The sequence below is a fragment of the Drosophila rhopaloa genome, unplaced genomic scaffold (assembly GCF_018152115.1).
Source record: "Drosophila rhopaloa isolate 14029-0021.01 unplaced genomic scaffold, ASM1815211v1 contig_2, whole genome shotgun sequence".
Taxonomy (NCBI): Eukaryota; Metazoa; Arthropoda; class Insecta; order Diptera; family Drosophilidae; genus Drosophila; species Drosophila rhopaloa.
Window position 1 is genome coordinate 9,318,211 of NW_025335083.1, and position 18,690 is coordinate 9,336,900.

At 36.8% G+C, this 18,690-nt stretch overlaps 3 protein-coding genes across 5 annotated transcripts; 2 read left to right on the forward strand and 1 right to left on the reverse strand.

Moving 5' to 3' along the window:
• Positions 1-1,387: 1,387 nt before the first annotated feature.
• On the forward strand, positions 1,388-8,859 carry LOC108040784 (protein rolling stone). 2 transcript variants are annotated; one of them, XM_017118392.1, is made up of 7 exons: positions 1,388-1,457; positions 2,293-2,442; positions 6,348-6,611; positions 7,698-7,923; positions 7,984-8,103; positions 8,164-8,347; positions 8,409-8,859. In XM_017118392.1, exons 3-7 carry the CDS (start codon positions 6,510-6,512, stop codon positions 8,740-8,742), a joined length of 966 nt encoding a protein of 321 aa, XP_016973881.1. In that variant the 5' UTR covers positions 1,388-1,457; positions 2,293-2,442; positions 6,348-6,509; the 3' UTR covers positions 8,743-8,859. The 2 variants fall into 2 exon arrangements, with proteins under 2 accessions (XP_016973881.1, XP_016973882.1); XM_017118393.1 differs by having other exon boundaries at positions 1,414-1,522.
• LOC108040785 (sex-regulated protein janus-B) lies at positions 4,950-5,723 on the reverse strand. The gene is made up of 3 exons (XM_017118394.2): positions 5,584-5,723; positions 5,357-5,521; positions 4,950-5,294 (listed from the first exon to the last, which is right to left on the reverse strand). The coding sequence occupies exons 1-3, from the start codon at positions 5,633-5,635 to the stop codon at positions 5,071-5,073; spliced, it is 441 nt and encodes a 146-aa protein (XP_016973883.1). The 5' UTR covers positions 5,636-5,723; the 3' UTR covers positions 4,950-5,070.
• Positions 8,860-12,130: 3,271 nt separating the features above from the next.
• Positions 12,131-18,131, forward strand: LOC108040751 (adenylate kinase isoenzyme 5). 2 transcript variants are annotated; one of them, XM_017118338.2, is made up of 9 exons: positions 12,131-12,584; positions 14,533-14,844; positions 14,954-15,096; positions 15,499-15,681; positions 16,209-16,317; positions 16,408-16,699; positions 16,764-16,980; positions 17,233-17,397; positions 17,452-18,131. In XM_017118338.2, the coding sequence occupies exons 1-9, from the start codon at positions 12,563-12,565 to the stop codon at positions 17,845-17,847; spliced, it is 1,839 nt and encodes a 612-aa protein (XP_016973827.1). In that variant the 5' UTR covers positions 12,131-12,562; the 3' UTR covers positions 17,848-18,131. The 2 variants fall into 2 exon arrangements, with proteins under 2 accessions (XP_016973827.1, XP_016973826.1); XM_017118337.1 differs by having other exon boundaries at positions 16,209-16,699.
• Positions 18,132-18,690: the final 559 nt, after the last annotated feature.

An 18,690-nucleotide genomic window follows, 5' to 3' on the forward strand; every position in this document is an offset into this window, starting at 1 on the left:
TTCGCTTATTTTCCTAACCCAATTCCAAGACTTTTGTTCTTCTTAAATGAAACGGTGAGTCAGCATTTTCCATGCATCGTTGAAATTAGATTACAAATCCAGTTTTTACACAGAAAAAACTGTGTTAAGTTCTTTCTTTTTATTACGAAATTTGCCCCTATCATTAAGACATTAACAAGCGCGAAGTTCTTTTCTCTTTTTTAACAAACTGTACCGGCAGGTAAAAACTTCTACTTTTGTTTGGCTACAAACATTTGCCAAATAAAAGCACACACAAACGCACAAAATAAGGTTAGCGAGTAATTAAGCTCAAAGTGGATAAAAGAGGAGGGCAGAAAACAGAGCCAAAAGCATCCATCGGTTCTTATGTGTGCTTTATCGTTTTGTCAATAACCAAATACTGAAAAAAATAAAGTCAAATCCAGACAACTTAGTGGTATCGAAAATTTATAAAAATATTTTTAATCCACTTTTTACGGTAGAAAATACATATGTATTTAACCAAAATGTAAAATAAAAGTATTATGTACATACTTATTAAACTATGAATTAAAATGTTTGAATTTCAATTAAACAATGTGTGTTTCTTTTTATAAATTTTTATTGAACTGCTAACTTACTTTACCTTAATAGTATAATGGTTAACAATTTTTTCAAAATTGAACTGTATTTGGTATGATTTATTTATTTTAATACCCTAAAGAACAAAATCTGCAAAAACATAAGTTATTTAAGTTATTTGCCTTTATAAAAAAAATAAAACAAATGAAACTAAAATTGTATTAAGCCTAAAAGTATTTTGTATGTACAAAATTTTCAAAGAATCTAATCTTTTCTAATCTATTCTGTAAGCAAGAATTTGTTATGACGTAATACGCATATGTTAATACATTGTACATATTTCTACATAAGTACAATTTTAAGAAACAGGCCTATTATTTTTTTGTATCAGTTCCCGATAATATGTCTACATTATTTTCGAGTACTGATAACGAAAAATTAAAACTTGTGTATTGCGTCAGAGCACATTCGTGCTTACAAGAATAAAATAGAATAATAGTTTTTTACTTTTTTTTGTATAGTAAATATTTTAATAGAAAAAAGATAAAATCACTAAAAGATTTTTAAAGTACCATAAACAAAAAAAATTTTAAAACTATAGTTATAACTACAAAATTATTAAAAAGTTCCGCCTGGAACTGACTATAAAATATTTTCCCAGTGTAGTCTCTCTCTCACTTCTCAGCCATAAAAGACACGAGCAAACACACCTGGCTACGTTGACGTCGGCGTCGCAGCAGCCGCGTCTGCGCTTACGATATTACGATATTGCGTTATTACGATAAAACGCTGCGACTCCACCAAACCAAAAGGCAAGCCGCGATCAGTTTTAATTCTTTCTTCACTGCGAGAAGTCGTGATTTGTACTCCGTTCTCTGGCAACTTTTAATCGTTTGGTGCGTTTACTCAGTAGTATTATTTTATTGGTTTGGTGTTGCTCACTGGCTGTTCTGGTGCATCGGTGCGTGAATATGAAGTGATCGGTTGGTGTAATACTCAAACAGACTACAAATGGAAGGCCCATCAAACAAACAAACCCGAAATGGCTAGATACCGTTATGCAAAGTTGTTGTTGCTGTGGTGACCCAAATAGAAATTACCAACCTGGCTAAAAAATAAAAGACAATTCAGACACCCAGACCGCGTTTATAATCCGCAATGTACATAGCGCAAAAAAATCATTGAAATAAACGGTATTGCCATAGTTGAAGAAAAATGTCAAAGTGTAGTTTATTAAACAAGATAGAAAATATTCGTGAGTTGAGGAATAGTTGTTAATTAAGTGTTTCTTTTGAAAACAATGTGCTTTGTGTGTTTAGCAAATACACATAAAAGGCTAGGCAAATCTTTATTTTAGAAATACCTAAGCCAAACAATTTTTTTTACTTTTTAATTCGAAAACAAAACATTCAGAAACAAAAAAAATATATAACAAGATTTTGCAAATTTTTGCAAAACCTTATTTTATTCAAATTTTGTACTTCTTAATACGTTTAGGTACGGAAATGTTTCTTTTTCCGTTTCCAAAAGGTTTTATTTGGAAGTAAAATATAATCATTAGGGGTTACTTTTGTTTCAAGGCCTTCTGAATATTTTAACGAATGAGGTTTTTCATGCAGATTTTCGTTCTTAGATGTGCATACATATATATCGGTAGAGTTTCTACTTTCGTGGCATTAGCTTTGCATACATATTGGCTCATTGGATTTTACGTTACTATTGAAATTTTAGGCACGTTCCCAAAAAACGTTAATGAAAAAGCGAGCTAAATGAACGATTATAAATTTCCTGTTCACTAAATAACAACAATTTCAAGGAGCAGCAAATCAAATTTGGACTAAGACGTTATTCAAAGCCAACTGTGCTTGCAATTACTTAAAGGTGAGTCTAGCTTTAAAAACTCTGCAAATGCGGTTTCAATACACATCGAATCTTTAATGTTAGCTAATTGACCGGCATTCATAAGCAAAACTAGTTTGTTCGCATTTTTTATGCGGTTTACTTTGGGTGGGTTGCGATTAGTAGAAAATATGGGCCATTCAAGATTTGTTTATATTTATATTCTCACAAACATTATACAATTATTAACACCTTATTAATTTGTTCGCTTCCGCTTGCTCGTATAAGAGAACTCATTTTAACACCTTTGATACAATAACTGACCTCGTTCAATGCGATAATGGCAATTATTTGTAAACCGGCTTTATTGTATAACAGAAAGTAGTCAATATCGATCACAAGTCTCTTGATATAATTAAAAGAATGGAGAAAAATTTAATACAAATTAAAAATAAATATATTTATTAAAATATAATATTAAAACCCACTACAAAAACAAAAGCGGATCCTAATGCGTCAGTTATTAAGATCTTGATTAGAAACCGACCATTTCTTCATTTTTTCTGATTTCTTCATTTTTTTTATCTGTTCCTGATTTGGTAATTCAATTCAGCAAAAAGGTAAACCAATTATATTGTTAGCACTCTACGTATAATCAATAATAATTTGCAAACTAATTATTTAGAGGGCCCAAGTCACCAATCAAGATTTATGAATTGCCTAATTATAGTTTAAGAGTAGTCTATAAAAAACTTAAGAATTTTTATGACGAATTTCGATTGGTTTTTGGACATCCACTTGAAAAGCATATGAAAGTTTTTTGGGCATGCTCGTGACATTAACATAAGAAATGCTTTAAAAAGCGTTGAACTCTTTTGATTTCACTTTCTATTGGAGTGATTGAAAAGATTGTGACTATTGGCCAGCTGACGTGTCTTATCTAATCGACAAGTGGATCTTGATGAGGGCGTAAATATCGATGGAATCTGAAGTCTTCGACTTGCCATTCACTCAAGCGGCTTGACTTCATTCAAGTCGAAAAATTATTTACGCAGCCTGTAAAGGTCAACGAGTTTTATTTTAAGGTTCAATGTGGTACAACATCAAGAGCCATAAACCTATATATCATTTGTATACAGTGCGTTTCATAGTTAAAGGGCATTTAAACTAAATGAATCGCTTAAATGTACGCACACAATAAATCGAGTTAAAGGTGGAAACATTAAAGAATTTCAATGATCATGATTCTTTGCATTATTTTTGCTAAAAATGTGTATGTGGAAGATAGTCGTTAGCAATGTTTTATTAAAAGGTGGTACCAAAATCGTTCGTTTGCCATACCGTTTCGACACGCACAGTAAACACATGTATTTTGAAGGTAGTTTTTGGTCTCTTTTGTTGACGAAAATGTGGCACAAGGGACAAAAGCGTGTAAATAAAATGCACACTAAACAAGACTTCAAACTGTCTTGGCCACCAATTCGGATGGTTTAGAGTCTGTTAACTGTATTAGCCGCCCTCCTTCCCCATTTTTTTCTTGTTTATAAGTTTCATTAGCGCGCCATTCGTGCAAGTTCAGGGACAATGAACATTGCACTCAAAAAATGTGTTTATATCAGTGTAATACTCTGGAGAAGTAATTATAATTTAGTCGAGTATGGCGCGATGTTTGTTCAAGCCAACGCAGTTGCCGTGAAAATTATGACTGAATCCATTTCTAGGGTCTAGAGTTTCAGACGGAAAAGCTGTTCGCGATTTAGGTCTAGTAAACAACGCACTTACCGCTTAATGATTGCTCAAGTAGACGGTCTTTTATTATTTAGCCTTAGTGTTTGACCACTGCAGACTAATTGCTTCATTATATATTTTTTATAACCAGGGGATAAAAATAAAATTTGTTGAGAACGTAATATCTTATCAAGAATGTAGAGGGCACCAAGGTAATCAGAAGAAAAACAAAGATGTTTTATCTAGTCAAAGCACACTATTGCAGATTGTTGTAAATTATCTTCAGAGCCTAGTACTTTATAATTACTCAGCGCTTCAGGCGTCCGACCTCAAGGTTTTTTTTATTCTGTTTCAAAGTTCGACCTTACTGAGCTAATTAATATATTTATTGCATAACTTTTTATTTATTTTTTTGCAATAAACGGTCGACCAATGACAGGCAAAACACAATAACTTGGCGAGGGTCTCTTATTCTGTTACCCCGGTGAAGCGAATAATTATTCACTGACTATATAATATTAGAGCGCTCGACGAAGCGAATGAACTGTCTGGTAAATTGATCCATAAACGATGCTCCCCCACAGTGCCACTTCATATAATTATACGAATAGTCGGTCACACAATGGTCGCATTATTAGCACTATTAAGTAGTCTACTAGGCCCAAGCCTTCGCAACTCGTATTTCGCATTTTGCACATTAGTGGCTAACCTTTTTGGGCCAGACTAAAGGGCTGTAATTGTTAGGTACCAAAAACCAGGAAAATGTAATGCTGTGAAGAAATACAGAAACCTTGGATACACACAATAAAATATTCCAGTCCTCTTGTGAAATTAAATTTTAATTAATGAATACTGTTCACTTGCCCCAAAACCAAAATTTGTAAAAAAAGAAGGAAAATGTGGTCAGTGACCGTCGAAACCGAAATGCGGATTAAAATTTCTCTAGGGTTCCATACCACCAGATTCAGCATCAATCTTGTGATCGTTGTAGAGGGGTTGCAGTAGTTCACGGGCAGCCTCGTGGTCGGCCTTTCCCAGAGCCTGGGACCTTCCATAGAGCTTGATGTACTTCTTTTCCCTGTCGTGGACCAAGTAGCCACCACCCAGACCCTGGGTGCACAAGCCCATCGCCTCTGCCTCCTTTTTCAACTCATCGTACACATCAACTGAGGGAATGGGAAACAGGGCATAAGAAACCCACAAGATCGCAAGACTTATTCCAACTTACGATGGTACTTAGCCTTAGAATGACTGCGAATCACCTGCTTGGCACTGCCCATTTCCCCATGAATATACACGTGGGCCATCATGTACTTGGACTTTCCACTTTCCACTTTGGCAACGGGAAAAGCAACTAGACTCCTCATCGGCTTCTCGCAATAGAGTCGAGATACTAGCCCGCAGAATGTTCCATTTCAAATAAGTTACTCTACTCTTTGTTCTCCGTTCACTCACCTTGCATCATTGGCCGCCAGACGGGCTTCAGAAATTTTCCAGCAAACTCCATCAAAAAAGAACAACTATTTTTCCTTTTTACAAATAATAGATGTTGAAATAAGATCTATTTGTAAACTTGTTGTTGACGATACTGAGAATAAACTGTGACTAACGAAATGTCTAGAGCAAGGCAAAAGAGTTTTATATAAAGGTTTACTGAGGTTTGGAAACTGTGTTCTGGGGAAATTATTGCATTCGTCATATAAATGGGCCTTGAAATATATAAAAATAATTTATTTGTAAACCATCTAGAATTCAATAAAATTGACTCATTAAATATATGTAAATATGGTAGTACGATGAAAATTGTTAAAAATATGTCGATACAGGATGGCCGGAATTGGTCGATATATAAGTAAAGCGGTTCTTAAAACAATTGTAATTCGATTATTAGTATAAATAAATGAAAAAATTAAGTTATCAAGTTCAAAAGTCAATTTATTTAAAAAAAAAAATGTTTTGTGTTAGCATTTTTTAAGTGCTACATTTATTTAAGTTAAATTGATTTATTTTATACAAACTATAAAAAAAACCTAAAATATAAACCAAAAGCAATGAAAAAAGTTTTAAGCTTCCAAGTCAAAAAGTTCTTTCAACTAACGAATTTAAAGAATTTTTTTTTACATTTTTTCTAAAACATGGTTAACGTTAGCATTTGTAAAGTTGTATTATTTTATTTATTTTTTGTATATATTTAAAATTATAATTTTACGCCGTTTCAGCGATTGGTGATAAGCAATAAACAACTGCGCGGAGAATGACATCGCTAAATACGATTTGAATTGCATAACGCCATTGGGAAATACACTGTTCGTGAATCGAGTGCTTACGTAAAACCTCCAATCAAACAAATTAGGGTTCTGATCGACACAGAATCTAACGAGATGAGCAAACTCCAGGTGATAGTGCATCCCGTGAAGAAGGAGTTCCAGCGAAAGAGCTGCGGATTCGACCATGATACGCCCGATGATTTTGTCAAGTCGCAGGTAAGAACTATTTCACAGGATGGGTCAATTTAAATAGTTCAACGAAACATTGACGACAGTACAAACAAATAGCTGCGTCCTTGAGCTCACGACGAAAACGCCTCCACTCGACACGCACCTAAGCAGGTGTGTTTCTATTTGATTTGCACTTGGGCGGCGGGTCAATGTACATGGTGGGCATTTTAAAGTGTAGGCTAGTCATTACGTCTGGCCATAGGAGAATTCTAGAGATTAATGTAGGTAAAGGTCTTGGGAATACCCAACAACCTAAAAAATTAAGTACTGACTACTAATTTTTGAGTTTAAAGTACAAAAGAAAATTTAGGGGTGAACCACATTTAAAGTATTATTTATGTTTTAATTTGACTAAATATAAATTGTATTATATTTATTTATTTAAAGATTTTGGTCCTTATAATTCACATACAAAAACAGAAAGTTCGTAAATAACCAAATCTTATCTCCTTGCTGTCGAAATGGACAAAGGACATTGGGCGTTTTACCATTTCGTATTGGACTTACCTTGAGCATATTTAATGGCTTCTTTTATTCACAGTATCAACAGAAGGGGGGTATGTTTGGATACAAATATATATGCACAAACTGATATATATGACAGTACTTTTTGTCTTGTGTACACCGATTGCTCTTGCATTGTAAATTACTGTATTGAAATATTCATAAGCAGCAAACCGTTACAAACTAGACGGCCAGTCAAGTTAACAAAACTTTAAACATGCGACAGGTACAATAAATTTCGATTCTTAGTGCAGGTGCCCTTTAACCTTTCCAAGTTGAAATTGGGAAAAGCGTCAGTTTAGTGAAAATATGATCTAAAATTTATAATGGCAGCTCTTAACAAAATTTTTATAAAAGGCTGATACCGAGTAATTTATTATAACAAATTAAAATGAATATTTAATCAACCATACGTAATACAAAAATGTAAAGCCCAAGAAAACTAATCAAAAATGCAAAATTTTCGATGCATTTTCTTTATTTCCTTTTAATAATTTGTATAATTTATTATTCAAGTTTATCATTAGAGTATCATATTTATTAATCCGTTTTGTTAATCCGTTTCAGTGGCAGTCATGCACAAAGAGCATGGCGTACTTGTTTTATCGCTGGTTCATGGCTCTGTTTTTTGTGGCCGTGGTAATAATTTCGATGTGGCCAGAAGCAGATGATCTGAGCAGTTATTGGCTGTACTTTATCTACATGACCAACTGGGGAATATGGATGTGCATGTTGACGAACGTGTTGGGTGCTGTTCTAGTCACCATTTGGCATTATCACCCAGAATATGCGGGTAAGTTGTATACTAAAATAGGTCCATTACGGAATGCTGAGAGGTATATATATTTCCCAGATAAACTCTTGAACATAAAGAGTTTCTTTAGCTATTTTCGACTGTATTGGGGTATGCATATCATATCCTTGGTCCTGTCCATTGTCATCACCATAATCTACTGGAGTATTCTGTATGATGGTGAGTTATTCTTGAATTCATTATACGTTCTTTGATATTAATGGTTATTTTTCTCTACAGCTAATGAAAGCGCTTTGGACGCCACGAACGTACTCACTCATGCATTTAACTCGATTTGCATGTTCATCGATCTGTGGATTGTAGCACATCCGATGAGGTTGCTGCATATATTTCTGCCAGTATTATTTGGAATTGTGTTCGCCGTTTTTTCGTATATTTATCATTTGTGCGGAGGCATTAACAAGTAAGTTTAAAATGGATTACTGTAAAGATAAATCTTATATTTCGGTTTACGTTTGTTTTAGGAAAGGCAAGCCTTATATCTATTATGTGATTGATTGGAACAAGCCAGAAAACGCCTTTATCACGGTTGTTGGCGTACTTATCCTGTCCTGTTGCGTCTATGTCCTGCTTTTTGCCTTCTTCAAGCTGCGATTATTCCTCCATCGACGCTGTCGTAATGCAAATTTTGTACTGCCGACCAGTGCGAAATCAAATGGTCAAACAAATGGATTGGAAGATAAATCCGGAAATGGAATACAGCACTCGCCTTCGCGCATTTCAATGGTATTGGGCAATTTCGCTGGCTATGAAAACCAGGCCTATACGCCCACTGGTGAACTCCCAAACAAAGGCTAATATATCTAATTACAATTTAGACTGTAGTGCTTAGTAAAATTCATTTCTAGAATTTACAACCAGTGATATTATATATTATAGATTTGTGTTAAGTAAATAAAATTGTTCTGTGGAGGATATTTTGAGAATGGTTCCTTGAAACTAATACTAACGGGCAGAATTGCAACTGTCCTTCTGTTCTTCTCAAGCAAACAACACGCTTAAGAATTCTGATCAAAAATTCAAATAGTTAAATGTTCAAAAAGAAAAACATGAATGTACCCAATAACCTTCGGGTTTTTCAATTCGATTCGATTCCGCCTTTGGGAACTTTACAGTTGATAATTAAGAATTTATAACTGGCCATAGTAGGATGGCTCGCAGTAAACATGCACTTAAAAAAAACTGTAAGCCAAACACCATTTGTATTGCTGCTAAGTCCGAGATGTGTAAATATTTTACTCAAGCCCCTAATCACCTTTGAATGACCACATTAGCCCAAATAGGCCCTGAAGGACATTGAGTTGGAGCCAATAAACTGGCAAGGACATGTTTAATTCTGATAGTGGGACATCTATTTATAAGTACTAGCGAATGTCAGTAGATTTTCAGTGTGATTTAATTGTAAAGACTAGAGCTCATTGCTCGTAAATGAAAATGCAATAAATACATATTATGAAAGGTCATAGCCCCCACGAGTAAATGAATTTAAGAATATTATCGGACAATTTTACACACATTTTAAATAGTAAGGATAAATGTTTGGCTTCTGATAAAAAGGAGATACATCTTTATATCGTATGGTTAGCTGTTATTTTAATTTCCATAGCTCATATTGACAAGAAAAGAATGTTAATTAGTTTTCCCTTGAAAGAAAAAGCTCAGTTAACTAAAAAATCGTTATTAAATGACCAATTGAAAAAGGTTAAATATATGTACCACATTTGTCATTGGTGAAAATCAAAAATTCACATAGCATGTATCATATTCGTCATTGGTGAAAATTAAAAATTCCCATAACATGAGGTCATGTATGGTTTATTTTGTCCCTAGCTTAAGTAACGTACTTAAATAATTCATTTGAATGCATCTTTGATGGCACAGCAAGGTATTTTAATATTTCCCCAGCCTTTGGCCCACTTAACGCCTTGGCCAGTGTCCTTAATCACAGATGTTTGGTTCGAGTTGCTTAACACTAAGTTGGCCGCGCCCGTCCACAATTGTGTACACACATTGGCCAAAACGAGTAGCCTTAATTAAGTTCGAAAAGGGGATTTAATAACCAAAGGACCCGCCCAGAGGGCCCAAGGACGAGCACGAGACACGAGCTGTCCCACTGTTGTGGTCAATGGTGGTCATTGCGAAGGATTTGCTTCACGCATAAGTTGGAAAGGAAGCCCGGTTCCCATTGGATTGTCCACGCGAGGTGTGGGTCTCAATGTCAATGGGTTGGCTCTGTTCTGGGCAATTCGGTTGTTATTGCCGTTCTTATCTGTGTTGTTGCTGGCCTTGTGTCGACGGCACATGACATGTCACAAATTCCAACAAATTAGGCGTCGCATCTGTGGTTGTCCATGGATCGATATGAGACCAATTTGATCGATATGAAGTTTCCTTGAGCTTTGAACTTCTTTACGTGTCCTTGGCAAGCCTATTCGGCCTGTAACCCTCCCCTCCCTCATCCAATGTCAACTTAAAAAACCAGAACGGGTCCGGGACCAATTGAATTTTAATTGAACACATCTTGGAAATTTGGACAGCTGGCCACGCTTCTCGTCTAGTCCTCCCCCAAAAGTACGGTATCATTGAACTGCAACTAGAAGTAAACTAAATAATTAACGCCAATTAATAGTGTGAAATATTAATTGAATGCTCGCCCACTGCACAACAGACAGCCCAGTGTTCTAATTCCCATCCATTGTGCAAAACATCCCCACCCCTTTTTACCATTCTTTTCTACCCCCCTTTTTGGATTTATCAATTTGGGGCCCTTGTTATTGTACGGCGGCATGATTGCGCAATTTCTCTGCCATCAAACCCACGAAAGTGATTCAGAATGAACACATACCTTTTGCCAGACTCATGATAGGTGTTCACTTTGCCAGCGTACCATGGGGTACTTCCTTAGGACCTCTTTTGAGTTCGTTACGAACTTTGTAGGAATATTTTGATTGTGTTAACAAAATAATTATTTTTAAATGATTGAATATTTTTTTTTGGTTTTTTATTTGCTAACATTTTACTATGCAAACATGAGTTCTTTCCTAGTTAAAATTATTAAACGAATTTTTACCAAAACCTGTATAACACATTATAAAAATAGATGGCTTAATCGATTTTTGTATTTTCTGAAAACATCTATTCTGTGGTTATGAAATTGTTTAGTGTCCCAATATAAAGAATAAAACACATCTAAAAGTATATTTAAAAACAAAAATATATCAAGAATGTAACCCTCAAAAATATTTGTTATATTTAAGGACTATCAAGCACTATAAGTAACCCTCAAAAATATTTGTCATATTTGAGTACTATTTTGATTTCAGTTCTACCCATTGTGTAAAGCTTGTCTAGTGTATCATTTTTTATCAATGAAAAGCAACTATTTCCACAATAAAGATAAGTACGTGCGAACGAATCTGTTTCATGCTGGAATGATTTAGGTCATTTGTTAATTTTATTTAAAACCGAATTATTATATTAAATTTAATCTATTTGAACCTTGGTATTAAGAGTAAACATTTTATCTCCAGTAAGATAATTTAGAAAAAAAGAAACGAGGAGTAACAATAATAAATTTCTATAAATAAAAATGTCTAATTTTTTTTTGTAATTTTTTTATACAACTGTTACTATTTTTATGACCCGGACAACATAAAATTTCGCTTCTTGACTTCAACAGCTGCAAGTCAGAGGATTTATTTACACCTATGAAAACAGAAGCCCAACTGACAACAACAAACAACATAGACGGCAGGACACCAGCACGCCAGTAGTAATGGCAACCAAAACCGGGAGAATGTTTCAAAAAGCGTTCCACACATGTGTCAGTTCAGTCGTACACATAAAGGATGTATGAGAAACGCACCGCTGGCTCCAGGACACAGGACACTTTGTTTGGAGCGCATAAACAAATGGCGGCCCATGAATGACACGGACATGTGAGCTGGATATTTCTGTGTGGAGAGAGAGGGGGCGGGGGAGGGGGGCGAAGTGTTCAAAGTGTTCTAAGGTCGTGCGTGAAACTTCCAGTGGGCAAGGAAATCCCCACCACCCACGCTCCACTGGAACTGCAGTGCTGGAACTCATAAAGTATTCATTAATTGGAAAAGTGACCAGGGGATTCGGAACCGGGCTCGTAGAGGTAAAAACCGAGTCAGTTGTCAATTTAGAAACTCAGTTTCGTTTCGGACGTTCGGCGAGGCGTACGTGCTCGGTTTGTTGAACCCTCGGAAATCAGGACTGTGACGCCGCCAAGGCAGGAATCAAAACACCAAAACCGGCAAAGTCATGTAGTTCGTTTTTGTGCGTGTTGCCGACGATAAAACGCGAGAACAAGTATCCCAGAGATACCAGTAATAAATGTAGACATATTTATAATATACACATCGAGCGAATACCATTAACGGTAGCCATGGACAGAAGCAGTTGCCGAGTGCAAAACATTTGCCTTTCTGGAATTTTACCTATTTTCCAACAGAACTCCTTCTGAAGAACTCGATTAACCGGGATAGTTATTTTTCGAATAGAGAGTGAGTGTGCTCGAGTGTGTGGTTGTGCGGGTGTGCGGTAGGGAAAACACAATTGCGAAAATTCAGCTATACTGGCCACCGAATGGATAATGGGTATTTGTTTAGACACAGGTGAGTAATGCCACATGCAGGAGATTTGTAATCAAAGATTAGCATTGCCTCTCCACGGCCAAAGATAATAAAAAGAACCCTAATGAGTCGCCCACGTTGAACACGCCAGGGGGAATACAATACACGAGTTTTCATTAGTCTTTGTAAAAAACATTTGAAAACGACGGAGTTCCAGAGAAGGGTTTAAATATTAAAGAATAACTCATCGTTGAAGTCCACTGAAAATTGTGAGGCATACTTTTGGGATCAAGAATTAATGAGAGACTGTTGCACTCTTTATATTCATAAATCAAATCTTAATAATTTTAATAAGTAAACTCTCTCTTTTAAATATATGTATGCTTACACAATATTATTTTATTTTTTTATATTTTATTTGTTATATTGAAAGGATCAAACTTTCATGGTAAACAAAATTTGAACTAGCAATACTATAAACAAAGAAAAGTCAACCATTAATGTATCTTTCAATGCTAAAGGACCATTACCATTACATTTTTTGGTTTTATAACTTAGCCATTGTAATCCGACCACTTTCCAAATCTCGGTGACATATTCAATTGTCCACAATTCAAAGGACAATTTCAATTGAAATTACTGCAATCAGTGGCTTGGAAATTCATTTAAAAAAACAATTATCTGTGACAGAACGGTTTTGTAATACCAACACGGATATGATTTGTATGTACACAGCGTTATATCAAAATCAAGACCTTGCCCAACGCTATAATTTGTATCGGAACTTGGACCCTTTGGCCTCCATGGCTGCCAGGTCCTTGGACATGTTCGTTGACCACCAAAGCTAATACACAATATCCTGAAATGCGCGTCACTCACAAAAACAAAGAGAGAATTCGAAATAAAATAGGGAAAGCCCCTGGTCGGAAAGGGACAGCAACAATAACAAAACATGTCAATTAAATAAAACTGCAGGAAAATCAATAAAAATGTCACAAGAACGAACTGGTTTTCCGGCTTGAAAAACGTGAAATTGCCGGGAGGCTAATTCCGAGGGGGTGGTGTCCGTATCTAAGCCATAAAATCGCCATAGAATGGCCAAGCCACAGCTGATTTTCCATGAATGAATTCAGCGGTGATGCCATACTATACTAGGTACGGTTGCTATACAATTAAATAATTGTTAAACATGTTTTAATGATGTGTTTCGTGATTTGTTTCGATCCCTTTTTCCCATTCCTTGTCGAGTGCGTGGACTCAAGCCACTAATTTCCCACTCCTGGCAAATTGCTTCCGGCCCCGTTGAAGGCTGGCTAATGCCAACTTGGCACGTTAGGACCTGCCCTTGTCCGGACCCGGGTTTCCTCGCGCTAAGTTGCCAACACATCCGGTTTCCGGTTGAAACATTGCGGCGCTTCACCCGAGGGTCAACTGTTGCTCCCACGCACGAATGAAAAACATTTAAGCTACATGTTAAATTAAATGTCAAAGCACTTTTCTTTTCTTTATAATTGTCAATCGATTTTCAATATATGTATATGGGTTTTAAAAATAAATTTTGATTATAAACTTTTTTAAAGATTTCCTTGAGCATAATCCGGAAAACAGATCCCACACACGAAAACAAATTACAAATACCTATTAAATTATTAAAATAAAATAATCTTTATAGTTGTTTATTGTAGTATTAACAACAGAAATCTTAATCTAGAATGCATGGAATAGATAAATATTATATTTTTTCAAGGCTTTTTTAAGAGGTCCCGCGGGAGTTTAAAGACATCAATTTAATGAACCTATAGTCAATGTATTATATGGAAATTGTAAGGATATATAAGGGATAACGATTAAAATTCTCATAAATTAGAGTGGTCTCCCAAAATGCAGCCAACTAATTTATGTACTTACACAAAACCACTTAAATAACATGTTTTGTCTTATTTTAAGCAAGGAAGTATAGCTCTTTGTAAAATTATTAAATATTTTTCAGATGCCAGCGCGGCACAAGATACCGGCGAACCAGGCAACGATTGGAGTCTTACACGGAATCGAAATGGCCAAAATGCTGGCGATTTGGAGGCCGCTGCGGCGGGGGGACGATTCGGTTCTACCAATGTCGGCGCTATCGATATGCAAAATGCTGGAAAAATCAAATTCGATCCGCCCAAAGTGCCAGTGATATTTGTTTTAGGCGGCCCCGGTAGTGGCAAGGTCACCCATTGCGACACTTTTATGCAGGAGCGACGCGGAGTAACGCACATCAATATGATGGATCTGCTGCAGCAATATGCAATGGGCAATGGTAAGCTATAGTCAGGATTTTATAGAAATATCTTTTCTCTATAAATAAAAGTTACAATCACTTATTTTTTTAGTTCGAAATAATATAGATTTTTTTTTTGATTTTCCAGACATGCAGGACTTTTCGCAACTATCGTCGAAAACAGTCACCGAGGTGCTGATGTTGGAAATGAAAATGGCTCCAGCTGCCAAAGCATACCTGATATCGGGATATCCACGCTCAATGCGCGACGTAGTCGAGTATTCTGAGAAGGTAATTTTCCACCCAGCGGCTAATTTGCCAGCTCCTTTATTTATTATGAAGCCAGTTTTGTTGCCGCACACTTTATTTGCCCAGTAAATTGCTGCTGAACTATTTGAACTAATTAACTGGCAAATGGGTCGCCGACAGTGTGTTTATTCGGATTTACAGTGAGGTCCACACTCACCGTGTATTACATATGCAGGTGATAATTGGACAGCCTTGGAGCAAGCGGTACTTAGGGAGTTCCCGACGCCCAGTCACGAACACATGGCGTTGGGAATGGTATATAGACCTATCATTGCATAAGTGGGACAATTTTGGAGTACAGCAGGTTGAACCTAACAATTTGGGGACATAACTAAAAAGTAATCTTCTTTGATTAATTTATTCTTTTTTTTTTGTCTCTTTCAGATTCAAGTCGTGAATGGCGTGATTCTAATATCCTGGCGTCAATCGGTTCTACAGAAGCAAATCGATTATGGGGCCAAATTAGGTCATGTAGTACTCTCCTTAGCCAAAATGGAATTGGAAAATTTCTTCAAAAATGTGATGCCAGTCGCCGATTATTTTGATCAGAGCGACATGTTGTTGGCCGTGAGTACTTTATGATTAATTCAATACCAAAAATAAAATACAAGGAAAATAATGCATTTTATGAACTGCAAAGTTATATGATATTTCTGTTCTGAGTGTAGCTTTTCTACTAATGGTAAATGTCTTAAATCTAACAAAGCTTTTTAGAAGTCAATATGTTTAAAAAAATAAAGTTACTAGTAAGATAATAATCACTTAGTAATAATTGTTAGATGTTGATTTAATTACATTTCTGCTCTCGTTCAAAACAATTAAATAAATTTATATTCAAAAGCAACCTAATAGCTTTAGAATTAGTAGATAAAATAATGATTTATAAAGATGGGGCTACAAACATTAAATTAACTGAAATACAAATATTACCCACTATAAATATGTTTACGAAAGATTAATAAAATAACTGTGGAATAAAGGGATAAAAGGAACATTTTTATTGATAGGACTGCAAGCATTAGATTACCATTTAAAATGTCTGTCTAATGTTAATTAAACTTTATTAATATTGTCGTGTTTTATTATTCCTGCAGGTAAATGGCGAGCGTGCTCCCACAGAGGTGTACAAAGACTTTCGCACCGCTGTTCTCGACATACTCAGCGCCCTCGAGAACCAAGAGGCCGTGATGAATGGAGTTACAGGTATGGGCAGAGGGATACATGATATACCCGGCAGTATAGTTAGCGTAGACACCGCACCAAGTCAAGCCCAACAAGCGACTCAAATTGCAGAAGACGTCGCGACCACGGGCATCGTGCTGGCCAGAGATTTGGCCATCGATCCGATGGATGGTGGTGGGCCCAATGGGAACTTGACCGTGTCCGAGGCCATTAAAACGGGCACCACCAGTGCGGATGACGACAGCGGGGTGGTGGTCACCCAGCAGCCAAAGTTGCGACCGGAAGTTGCACCGGATGAGTCGGGTCTGCCACCCATTATTTGGGTGATCGGCGGTCCGGGCAGCAACAAGGCCACACTCTGCCTCAAGGCCGTGGGACTAAACCCCGGCTGGGCTCACATTAGGTAGGTTTGAATTGAGAATCCTTATAACATAACTTTTGTTTAAATTAATTGACTCCATTTGCAGTGTCGGTCGCCTTTTGCGCAACATCACGGACTCTGCACCACGTGCCAATACGGAAAGCTTCGCGGTCAAGGAAGCTCTGGCCGCTGGGGATATGGCCCCGGAAAAGTCGCTAAATCAGCTACTGGAAACCAATCTGCGACAGTTACGAGATCGAACTGGCATCATCATAGATGGGTATCCCAGAAATCTTCAGCATGTCAAGTACTTTGAGAACAAGGTGAGATATGTTATGCTTGTCATAAGTTTTTGTTAAGAAGTCCTTTTTTCGTCTTTATGGAAAATGAAAGTAGGTAGGATTTCTGTTTAAGGAATACCTTTTGGTTTTCCTTTTTGAACCCTAATTTAGCCTTATTATAAATACGACAAAACTGATGATGAAATTATATTTATACTCAATTTATCTGTTGTTATTTTTGTATAATTTTTAAGATATATCTAAAACTGCTCTAAATTTCTTCATATTCCTCAGTACAAGCAACGACCGCCTATTATCCTGCTCGACTGCTCGAAACTTCAGCTGGGCAGAGGACGCATAGATGACACTGTATCCTCATTCCGACGTCGTTTGGAGCTCTTTCGGGAGCAGACCCTACCGATGCTCAAGATCCTGGACACCAGCAATCGCCTGCAGATTGTAAGTGGCTAAAAAAATCCTTAAATATATTATTTATATCGAATTGATTTCCAGGTCGATGGCGACACGGATAGTCCGTCGGTGCAGCGTGAGTTCGAGCGCCTCATCCGGAATCACATCCAGAGGCTGTTGAACAAAGGCGATGATACGGATGAAACAGCACCGCTGGGCAACGAAATGATGCGGAACGAGCAAACGGATGCCATTCTGCACGATCTGGAGACCAATGTCCCGGGTGCCGTGCCCACGATAAGTCACCATGTGAGCATGATGAACGGACATCTGAAGAACCGGGGAAGTGCCCTGGGCAGTGGGAAGCATCCGGGGCAGATGATGAATGGACATGTTCCCGGTAGACCCGGAACCGGACCCGTCACCCAACCCGTGCCCGTCGATTTCCGGCACATGCTCGAGGAGGCCGAGCGATATCCGGTCGATTCGTATATGTAGACGAGTCCAAGGATCCTGTAGTGAAGTCGTATTTCAAAGTTTTATAGTTTTCTAATGGACCTAGACTAAGCGTATTGTTAATACAGGTTTGTTGAATTTTTGAAGAAGGTGCGAGGGACCAATACGTAAATTAGTCCGGCTAGATTAAGAGTTAGAAGAATTCAATTCAATACCTTATTTCATTAGATGAGTACCGACTTAGCGTAAGAGTGCCTTCATTGCAGGCAACAATGTAATTAAGGGGTAGCCATAAACTTGAACGATTTCAATAAAAGCAAACAAGTCCAAATATGGTCATTAAATTGGCAGTTTTTAATTTATCCTTTTCTTGTTCGTTTAGCACTAAATGTACTTCGCAATCTCTCTATTATTGCAATTAAATTCAGACACAGTTGGTGATAATTCGGCTAACACATTCGTGTAATGAAAAGAGATAACTTTTATTGCATGCTTTGCTGATGAAATTTTGAACTTTGAACTGATTATAAAAAAAACAAATCATTAAGCATCAAATGACTGGACTTTTGGACTCTGCTACGTTCCTCAAAAATCGGTCTTTGGATCGTCTGATCTGCGACATTGACCATTCTGGATTGGAAAGTGGCTTTAATTCTTGCGGCCCTTGAACATTTGACTTAGGTTTGATGGAGAGTAAATCCTTAACGCGGATTTCTCCCCTTCCGGGATTGGTATGATTGCACCATATAAACACCAAGAGCAGCACAAAAAATATAACTATAAATTGTTTAGTCCTCGCCATGGTTGTTCGTCTTTTCGTGTTCTTGAATTCTAACTCAATTCTTTATCAATTTCTGAGTTAATTCGACAGATAGGAAAACGGGG

Bases quoted from the DNA above. Each gene is read 5' to 3' on its own strand.
- LOC108040785 (XM_017118394.2), bottom strand. From the start codon at position 5,635: ATGGAGTTTGCTGGAAAATTTCTGAAGCCCGTCTGGCGGCCAATGATG. The intron at 5,522-5,583 runs GTGAGTGAACGG...TCTGCGGGCTAG, and splicing joins CTGGCGGCCAATGATGCAAG to TATCTCGACTCTATTGCGAG. The intron at 5,295-5,356 runs GTAAGTTGGAAT...CCATTCCCTCAG, and splicing joins TTCTAAGGCTAAGTACCATC to TTGATGTGTACGATGAGTTG.
- LOC108040751 (XM_017118337.1), top strand. From the start codon at position 12,563: ATGGGTATTTGTTTAGACACAG. The intron at 14,845-14,953 runs GTAAGCTATAGT...TTGATTTTCCAG, and splicing joins GCAATATGCAATGGGCAATG to ACATGCAGGACTTTTCGCAA. The intron at 16,981-17,232 runs GTGAGATATGTT...CATATTCCTCAG, and splicing joins TCAAGTACTTTGAGAACAAG to TACAAGCAACGACCGCCTAT.
- LOC108040784 (XM_017118392.1), top strand. From the start codon at position 6,510: ATGAGCAAACTCCAGGTGATAGTGCATCCCGTGAAGAAGGAGTTCCAG. The intron at 6,612-7,697 runs GTAAGAACTATT...AATCCGTTTCAG, and splicing joins ATGATTTTGTCAAGTCGCAG to TGGCAGTCATGCACAAAGAG. The intron at 8,104-8,163 runs GTGAGTTATTCT...TTTTCTCTACAG, and splicing joins CTGGAGTATTCTGTATGATG to CTAATGAAAGCGCTTTGGAC.